Raw genomic sequence first — 9,995 nt, forward strand, 5'->3', positions numbered from 1 at the left:
GTTTTTCCAACGGCATCCGTATAAGCGCAGGGTTGATCAGCTTATTTCTCTTAACTGCGTGTTTGTGCATGTGAACTCACCTTGATCTGCCGGCAATACCGGTGAACTATATCGTGGCGGCTAGAAGATGTATTCACGATGTACCGTTTGTGCTCCTAATAATAGGGTGAGACCTGCAACGTACATTCCTGACTTTCTCCAAATAACCATTCTGCAGAGGCTTTCTTTTCCAGATCGGGTTCTACTACCCGTTATTCTTCTTTCAACTAGACTCTATCCAGCACGGTATCAGTGTTCATTTTTCGTTTTACTCTGTGAGTTCCAGCAATACACGAGTCATCTGCGGCGTCTGCTGACAGAGTCTCTAGTTAGTGATATTAAATGGATCCAATTGCTTAGGGCGATTCACGTCAGGGTTTATTGCGAGGTTCACGTGACAGCTGCAACGTGCAGGTTACATGCAGCGATATGAAAGTGTTAGCACTGATGACGGACGCCGGACATCGTCTTCTCGCACGATACCGCAGGATGCAGAACAGCGGGGATCTCGAACAATCCATAAAGCACTTTGAACGGGCCTCGGATCTCTGTCCCATGGATCATCCCTACCGCCCTGCAGCGCTGTTCAATCTAGCCGTGGCAAAGTCTGTTAGTTGCCAAGCGGACGGAAGATACTTCGACCTCGACATCCCCATCTCTCTTTTTCAAGGGGCCCTCAACTTGCACCCCACTGATCATCCAGACCGAAGTGTCACATAGCTCTATCTTGCCATCGCTTTGCTCTCGTGGTTCGCGAAACGGAGATTTCAAATGGATGTTGATACAGCTAAAGAATTGCTGAGCGACGTAGCCGATGTCATATAGTATGTACTACCATACCACTGCAATAAGCCACTATAAGGTGCTGGAAATTGTTCAGGCCTGCTCAGCAGCCATCATATGTCAGTCATGATGCATGACCCATCAGCTGATGGTTAAATGAGCAAAAATTCAGTTTCATGATCTTACCATCTCGGATGACCTGGGGCTGGGCTGGGCTGATGGGCCATGGTGGCTATGGTGAAGCTGATACCGGATGATAAGACCTGAGCATACCTTATCTAGGTTTGGGACTTTTGGTGATGCAGTAGAGAGAGAGTTGGGCTAAGGGATTGATAGAAATGCCGAATCCAGGGAAGGTCCACAATGGAATCAACACCATTTATAACGCACTCGAGCAGTGCAGGTGAGATTGGATCAGGTCCATTGCCAACTTTCAGCATATAGATGGCAGCCAGCTGTCCAAGGGCGAACACTACATCGAGCTTGTCCTCAGAGGGAAAGTGTGAAATCTTGAGGGACACATATCCATCATCCAGCGTCTCGCAAGTATCACCATCAGCATCTGCCAGGATCCAATCACCACTATGGTCACCGGCAGGCTTCCATGATATACAATGCGCAAGGGCAATCTCAAGGACCTGGCGCAAGACCCCATCGCCAATGCTATCTGTAGCATCCCCATGTCCGCTAGTGGAGGAACAAGTGTTGGTCAGCCAGTGTATTTATGAAGTGTCAGAGTTAACGTACGCCCGCACTTGCCAGATCATTGAAAATGTGTTGAGCCGATCTTCAGGCGCATCAGGATGGATGAGAAATGTTGATGCATTACTGGGTGCCTTATATGGATGCGGGTCATCAGCGTGCAGGCGTTGGTGCTTAAGCCACCCCACCAGTCCAGTGGCAGCATGGATAAGGGACTCTGCTTCAATCTGCAGTACGATGTTGGAATGGTCCATATTGGCTGATGCATTGATGCTGTTACAAAGATCATCAATTGATGTGAACGAGATAGTGCCTGATGGGACAGTTGGTGAACCAGGGTCGTGATGTGCCTGTGCATGCCTACGGGTTTCCTGTCTAAGGCTGCGGCGAACAATACTGACCGTGCTGCCAGTATTATCAGAAGATGGTAGGCCATCCGGAACAGTGTCCACCAGAGAAGCTGCAGCAGGTTGCGACTGATTAGGTGGTAGGGTGATAGAACCATGTGATGATGAAGGCTGAGGGTAGGCACGTAAAGGTGACCGTGGACGTCCGTTGCGTGGACGAGGAATTTGGACCAAAGGACACAGGTCAATAAGTCTTTCCTGAACTGCTGGGCGAGATTGTGATTCACGATGAAACAGAATACTGGTGTTACCAGCAGATGCATGTCCAGGGGATGCTGACCGATCACGATTGTGATAGCGTGGCACTGGGTTCGACGCTGACACGTTGTTGCTGGCGGATGAGGCAGAAGATGGTGTACTGATAGCCGATGCACTTGTGGCAGGTGTCGATGGGATGGACCGAGTACAGATGGCAGGTGATGGTGCTGGAGTGCGAGCCTCTAGTTCAAGTGGGTCAACTGAATCTTCTGGTGGACAGGCAGAATTGCACGGCACAGTTGTGAAGCGATTAGGGATGTCAGGAGGGTCTTCATAACCTTGAATAAGATGGGCAATAATGCGGTTGGCAAAGCAGTGGTGCTGGTATGGAGACCCTTTGATCAATGGACCGATGACATCCCCACCTTTCGGGCCTGTAAGCAATTGGGTTAGTAAATGATGCTGAGCCAAGTCATGCCAACGTACAAAGGTATACAAGCGATAGACTGGAATCTTCGGGGCTCTTAATGCGCTCACACCTCTTGAAGAACTTGCCAGCTTCTAATGTTTGCCAACAGAAACTGGAATCTACCTTGAGATGTCTCCGTCCCTGAGTCGCATTGGAATTGCCTGGCTGCAAGAATCTGAAGGGCAGTCCATGGAACTGCAGTCGCACTTCGCGATTGGGGGCATCAGTGGCTAATAAAAGAGGTTCAGGCTCCCATGTTGGAAATTTTAGCCCGCCATCATGAGCCATCTGCGTCACCGCATGGAGAATCTGATTCATGACAGAATCAGCGTCACGTTGTCCAGTAAGAGTGACAGCCCGTGTGAGTCCTCGCTCGGTGAGAAACTGCAGATCAGAGGCCAGTTCTTCCCCACTCCGCAAACGTCGAACCTGACTGTGTTCATCATATTGAGATGTGTAATCCAGCATGCGCTGCACATAAGATTAGAGTGAGTATAAAATCAGTTGCACATATCACTTACGTCTTGAGGTATGAGAATTAACTGGATACATAGGGTACGCATGGGAGCACTAATGACAATTCCACGGCCACGGCCACGAGTGCGTCCTCGTAAACCATTAGTAGTCATAGAAACACCTGACATGGGCACTCCAAAGGTGGTATGACCATGGGTGACCTGCAGCTGGGAAGCTTGATGGGCAGGTGTGTATCCAGTGACCAACGAAGGTCCAGAAATCGCAGGAGACTGGTACAGTGGAATCGAGTGTGCTGGGAGATCAGAAAAGAAATTATGGTTTGTAGACGGTAGAGTGGAACTGTTGGGTGGCAAAATGGTGGAAGGAACACGATATGGCTGATTTTGGATAGCAAGTGAACTGGGTGGTGGCCGAACCAGTGTGCTGGATTGGGGGGGTGCCACAGATCCTATTTGCGCATGCTCGCTGTAATGCTGACCACATGTACATAGTTGAAAATAGTCTTCAATCTAAAGATTAAACACATAAGTAGATGATGAAAAGCTTGCACTGTGATGCATACCTGGATGTTACCAACACTTCGAAATTCAGAGCATGGACCTATCCCTCCTCTGGGTGGGAATGAAGGACGGCGCATAGGTTCTGCTGGGGGTGGACTTTGGTCATGAGATGTTGAAGAATGACCGCAATAGCACTGATTGTAGTGAGGCTTGACTTGGAATGTTATACCGAAAAAAAACATACTCTAGATGGATCTGCAGGCTGGGGGAAGAATGACAAACAGCCAGGGGAAAGACACTGATTACACTGGTGATGGGCTGACATGGTTTTACTGACAAACAAGAGGGAAGATTGAATACAATGCTGCGGTGAAAATTATAAATCTATGCGCACCGGAAAGCAGCAATTAGTAGACTGGAATTACAATCTTGATTATGGTTTCAGTTCTGATGAGAGACAGTGGATTAGATGTGTAACAGTGAAAATTACAGATAAACACGCACCAGAAGACAGAGAATTGGGAGAAATTAGCAGAAGATTATTGAATGAAAGAAAGCTGGTGCCTGCCAGTTTCTAGTGCCAGTGAGTGATCAGAAGGGTTGGTACCTGATCGGGAGACATGCCGGAGGATTAACATGTGGTGGAAGCAAGCAGAGAAGATGAGAAGCAAGTGAACCATATGGTACAAAAGTGTACGAGATGGCAATGCCTCTTGGAGGCGAACCAAATTCCAAATACGAGTCTACTCATCAACCATAACCCATCATGAGGATCCTGGTCTTCGTCATAGATGCCATGATGAAACATCTGCCCGTTTGGCTCACTAACTTCGCAAGGTCTCACAGGCATCTTGCGCACCTAGTTGTTCTGAAAGACTTTGCTAACATACAAAAACCAGTTTTTGATGGCGCTGGGTATGATACAGATTAAAGCGAGGCATAATAATGTGATATATATTACCATACAAGTGCTTGCCTACGATCGAAGCAGAAGCACGAGCGAAGACCACCATTTTCGATATACCAGTTGGCTATTGTATGGGCAACAGCCGATTTACCCTTGCCTGCTGTGCCAGACAACCATAGAACGTGTGGAGCGCCCTCCTCAGTGCTGCTGATCCCATTCTGACACTCACGAAATGCGAATGGTGGGCAATGGGTATGATGACTTTGGCACACAAAGTATGGATCTAGGAACCCGTCAAGTGAGTGCAGGAAGTCAGAGCAAGGATAGCAGTAGTCAGTAGATAAATGACAGCAATATAAAACGACGCACTTCTTTGTCGCTGATCATACAACATCGTGTTTGTCTAACAGCGTCTCTAGATGCCTGACGTCTTTCTTCCTTATAGCCGTCCATCATTGCCATCTCCCTCGGTGAAAATGGAGGTTTCCAGTCGCCGTCTGCGCAAAATGCTCAGGAGTGATGGCAGGATCTAAATGACATCAGCAACGAAAGCTACTCTAGACAAGAGGCTTACCATTCAGATTCCATACAAGAAGAGGGGGTCACAATGCCTCGCCAGTCTCGATATCCCACACCTGGATCGTTCCATCATCTAAACCACATGCAATCTGTTTTCCGTCTGGCGACAATGCAACCGAGTTAACCTCGTCATTCCCTTCCTTCCGCCTGCGAGACGGGTGCTGATTGTTTTGATGACTGCATCGCTTTTCCTAGTGTGTTTGTCCTCGAAGATCGGCAGGAGCATAGACTAGACATAGTAATGAACAACTCGCACCATGCATAAGATAGTGAAACAAAGCGACGTACTCCATGTTCCTTGATCAACTTCTCGAAAGATTTCTTCTCGTGCCTCAGTCCAGCAAGATACTTGTGCTCCTCGCAACAGAGTTGGTAGACCATGAAATATACACGGACGCCCATACCAGGGTTAGAGTTTCTGTACACCTATCAAGTCAGCATAGAGAACGACGCGACCGCGAGAGACAACGCACATGATAACTGTATCTGCAGTCTGCAAGTTATTCACGGTTATTCACGCACCACCACGAAGTCCCCGTACATAAAATGAATGGGTGAACTCAATGAGAGGGCGCAGGAGTTGAGGGCGGTGGCAAAATGGTCAGCAGCTTCTTCGTGATGTGCACCATCCAAGGCCTTGATTCCAAGTTGAACACGTAGATATGCCTGATGCACGAGTTGCAAAGATTAGTTCGAGAACCATCAAAGTCTGTCGGACGAAACACATGGTATCCCTGGTAGCGTGACTAACATGCATGAACTCAGCGTGACCCTACGACCACCCCGCTACTCGTAAGATTTCATTGGGAAAATAATAAGCTTGAGTTACGCACTGAAAACCATTTTTCGATGGATGAGAGGGTCACTACAGAGCCGCCGAGGGTTTTCGTCAGGGCCAGTGCTTCCAACCACCAAAGGAGGTGCTCTCCATCGAAGAAAGCTTCAACTTCCTTAGCGAGCGACGATTCGAAGGACGTAGTGCTGACATGAGTTCCCCAGAATCAACATGAGTATGATAGCTCAGCCAGAATGGATTCTTTGACTCGTTTCTCCAAATCAGGGACAGAAGAGTTAGGCAAGTACGAATTCTTCAAGGAGCAGATGATGAAGCGAAGTCCGCGCTTCATGACCAGAAGCGAGGTAAAGGCAAGGTTGCTCTGTGCCGAAGACACATCGACGAAGAAGTCATGACTGCGCAGCCAAGTCACGTGCAATTGTGGTGAATATCTTCTGGTGGAGTCGATCTGCTCCCCGTGTACGGTCGAAGCAGAAGCATGCTCCCAGACCCCCAAACTCGTTAGACTAGTTGGCTATTGTATGGGCAATGGCTGATTTTCCTCCCCCTGCTGTGCCAGACAACCATAAGACATGTGGCACGTCCTTCTCAGTACTGCTGATCCAAGACTTGATCTCCGTCAAAAGCTCGTTCCGAGTATCTGGCAGACAACACTTGAAGGTATTCAGTCCAGCACCAGCTGCATACTCCATGTCCCTGAGGTCCCGATCCTCGGCTAGGTCACGGATCATGGAATGTCAGAGGTTTGACGGTGAGTGTGAGGCTGATCCTTACCTAAACCTGCCAGGATGATCACGGCATCGCCAATCACTTGGTCTCGGAATTGCTGCATGAGGTTGTCAAGAACATCACTGTGACTGCGAATCTCGGCATCCGTGTCCCTGAAGATGTGCTTGCCAAGTCATTTCCCTGAACAAAGAGAAATGAGATCACACTAAGTGCCAGGCAATGACGCAGTGGTATGAACTCACCGAAACTCTTCATCTCCGAGTAATGGACGATGAATTCCGCGCACTCCAAAGGTAGCGACATTTGTAACGTCTTCGTCCTTGACATGGTTCAAACAGCTCGAAGCACCGAGGCAGAGTAAGGCGCGTGTTGACTGCGCAGCACTTCCATAAAAATATTGGGAAGGTTACTATCCAGGGCCTTTGACTTTGGCGAGAAGGGTAACTGAATTGTACTTGCTGGTAAAGATGAGGCGACGTATCATGACGCGCGCGGCTCCCAGGAGCTTGTACATCTCACAGTACTAGTATACAACTTGCTACACCCGAACCATTGGCGTCCGTGCTAGCTTCCAAGCCGCACTGTATGTATCGCCTCCAGTTTGGAGCTGAACAAGTTGTACATTCATACATGGACATATGTAGCTGGTACTAAGTCATGAGGTTACATTTCAACGGCCGGTTGTGACAGCCACAGAGACAGTCTCCAAAAAAAGGTCAGAATGCAAGGAATACAAGGACTGGAGGACACTTACCGAAACATATGCAATGCCCTTGTATCCCAGGGCAGAATCAAAGGAGCGAAGCTCTGAAGAATGGTCAAAGTGGAAAGGACAGCCAAAGTGAAAGACACATACCAGATTGAATGAAAGCAGATAGGTAGAAAATGACATGTGTGCAGATGTTCAGAACGACAAATTCACAAGCAAGAAGACATCATTCAGTGATGGAGGCGTGTGAGCTCCACCTATTTACACCGTTCGCCACCCGGCTACACCAAAGGCAGTTACTAAGTGAGGAGGGTAGAGCTACAAGCACTGTCTGACATACTCAAAGTCTGGAACCAAGAAAAGAAGCTAATTACAGAAGGTGAGAGATCGGAATCATATGGTGGACGAATCCCACTTATTTGGAAAGCAGTGGTGCAGCATTTTCACGATGCCCGTCACACTTGTGACCTCGGCATTACTACAACGGTCTGCAACCTACAACCCGTTTTCATCGCTTCAAGTCCTTGAGGACGAGCGCTTGAGCTGTGGTGCGAATCGGGATCTGTGTGAGATCTCCGTGCTTGGCTGCCAGATCTGTGTGAGATCTGGTGTGCCCACAGTTCATCGCCCTTCAAGGCGTGTTCCTCTCATCAATATCAATATCCACGAGGACATGACACACGTTAAGGAAACCTTGAAATCGATCAGCAAAGGAAAAATTTCGCATGAAAGCCCAGAGGAATGGTATACACTTTTTGGAGTAAAGTCACTGGCAGTTCAATTGTCTTGCCTGACCGAAATCAATGATCTTTCGCAAACAGGGTCTCATGCATTAGTGGTTCCGCACTTATTTTACTTCGCCTTCATCTCAAGTCCATAGGTACACCTTCGTCATCAAATCCGTCTCGAGGAGACACGAAAATATTACTCATGTAAGTCCAGTCACTCTCGTATTTACGAACTCTGACGAAATTATTGATAACAGCCCATATATTAATCTCTGGCCAAGGAGCATTGTTCATCTGGTTACGCTTGACATCGACTCAAATTCTTGTCGATCATTCGCTCTCGACACCACTCGCAGGGCTACGGAGTTTACCTCTAAAGAGAAGGGCGGATGAGGAGGAGTTTTTCAGTCCGAGAACGCCACTGCACATAACTGTCTCATTGATTGTCACGCCGACGTGTGGACTCGTTTCCCTGTTATCCCTGCCGTTCAGCGGGAGACGATCACGTCGTCCAGTAACAGATGTCCGCGAACATTGGTGTTCATTACAAATCGGGATCATCATATGTTCTCACCGCACTTCCACGACCTTATTTACAACTTTGAAAGGACGTCAAAGAAGCCAACGGGAACCATCCTAAAATCAATGACCATCTCTGCCACTACATTTTCCGATTTTTCCAATAGCCTCCTTAGAGCTGCTGACTGGAGCATGTCGAAGTTCAGAGCCGGGGAATGGTTGGTGGACATCCTCTGCCTCATTCCAATTCACATCGCAGTGACGAGAGAGAATCGTTTCATTCCACTCAAGGATGGTGTATATTCAACCGAACTTGAGAAGTCCCTCCTCGGTGCAGATGTTAACCGCATTGTCAATCACCTGTCTTTTGGTTGGTATGAGTCTTTGTTCCAGTCATACATGGCGAAAAAAGTATGATACATGAACGCCTCGGGTCGAGCGATACTGACTTTATCCGGTGCCATCTTCTTCAAGCCGGTCAAAGTTGTGTCATCTATGGGCGAACAATTGGTGGGGAAGAGCTTTTCCTTGAACCACCTTGTGGATACGTCATTCGCGGGATCGGCGATGCGTACGACAGAAGAGGTTTGGATGTCAGTAACTCCGACTAAAGATGCTCTTATTGTTGCTTTGGATTTTGAAGGTATGTCGAATTAAACCATCATTGGACGTTTCACATTGATATCTTTCTTTGATAGGTGTTCATAGTATTGAGCGTTCTGCTCAAGAAGATATATTGCTCGCGCTATTCAATACTGCGATCTCTAACTTGGTTTGCTGCCTGCTGTATGTTTCTCATGGTTGCCTGATGTCATTTACATAGGTGCTATTCCGGAGCAACTTTGCCCTGAGCCGAGACATCGCAAGCTTATGCCAGTTGTTCCAATCAAGCTCGATCATCCTCGACCCAGCATCTAACCCGAGTCTATTTCAATCAACGTTAGTGATCATAATTAAAGTCCTTTCCCATCTCTTGAAATTTGTTTTTTATGTGTTTTGACATATCGACTTCTAGGATGTCGTGGATTCAGACAACGCAGAAATCACTAGAGAGTACGCTCCAGTCAGTGTCCCCATGAATGCATACTCAAATCGTCACCCTGGACCCAGGTTCGCCCTCAAGTTTCAGACCACATCCTCAGCGGAGGTGGCGATATGATGATCTCAGAGTGGGCAGTACCTCAGGGTACTCATCCAAAGGCATGTTTCCATCCCTGACTCATATACCACAAATTGAGCATGCTTCTTGCAGACTATCGCTATTACAATGGCCCGCGATGCATACATAGATGGAGACTTATCTACTGACGAAGAACTGCCCACGTCGTGTCGTGCAAGTAAGTATCATCTATGCTTGGTCGTCAACACTCATCTTTACAACTCACACATCAGGGATATCTACACGTTCAACTCGGAATCAAAGCCTTGGGTGGTGCATGTCATGAAGAAGCCG

At 47.8% G+C, this 9,995-nt stretch overlaps 3 protein-coding genes across 3 annotated transcripts; 2 read left to right on the forward strand and 1 right to left on the reverse strand.

Annotated features, from left to right (window-relative positions):
• Positions 1-486: 486 nt before the first annotated feature.
• Positions 487-759, forward strand: F5891DRAFT_938078 (uncharacterized protein; the record flags this gene model as incomplete). Its single annotated transcript, XM_041374149.1, has 1 exon — positions 487-759. The coding sequence occupies one exon, from the start codon at positions 487-489 to the stop codon at positions 757-759; it is 273 nt and encodes a 90-aa protein (XP_041234282.1).
• Positions 760-1,100: 341 nt separating this feature from the next.
• Positions 1,101-3,900, reverse strand: F5891DRAFT_1180246 (uncharacterized protein; the record flags this gene model as incomplete). The annotated part of the gene is made up of 6 exons (XM_041365893.1): positions 1,101-1,509; positions 1,570-2,563; positions 2,616-3,069; positions 3,120-3,584; positions 3,638-3,769; positions 3,820-3,900. 6 exons carry the CDS (start codon positions 3,898-3,900, stop codon positions 1,101-1,103), a joined length of 2,535 nt encoding a protein of 844 aa, XP_041234283.1.
• A 4,711-nt stretch (positions 3,901-8,611) lies between these two features.
• Positions 8,612-9,602, forward strand: F5891DRAFT_908135 (uncharacterized protein; the record flags this gene model as incomplete). Its single annotated transcript, XM_041373583.1, has 5 exons — positions 8,612-8,953; positions 9,017-9,185; positions 9,241-9,314; positions 9,366-9,500; positions 9,558-9,602. Coding segments are annotated over 5 exons (765 nt in total), but the record flags the coding sequence as incomplete, so codon positions are not given.
• Between the last annotated feature and the right edge of the window lie 393 nt (positions 9,603-9,995).

This window comes from Suillus fuscotomentosus (assembly GCF_016647785.1).
Source record: "Suillus fuscotomentosus strain FC203 chromosome Unknown F5891scaffold_1, whole genome shotgun sequence".
NCBI classification, from domain to species: domain Eukaryota; kingdom Fungi; phylum Basidiomycota; class Agaricomycetes; order Boletales; family Suillaceae; genus Suillus; species Suillus fuscotomentosus.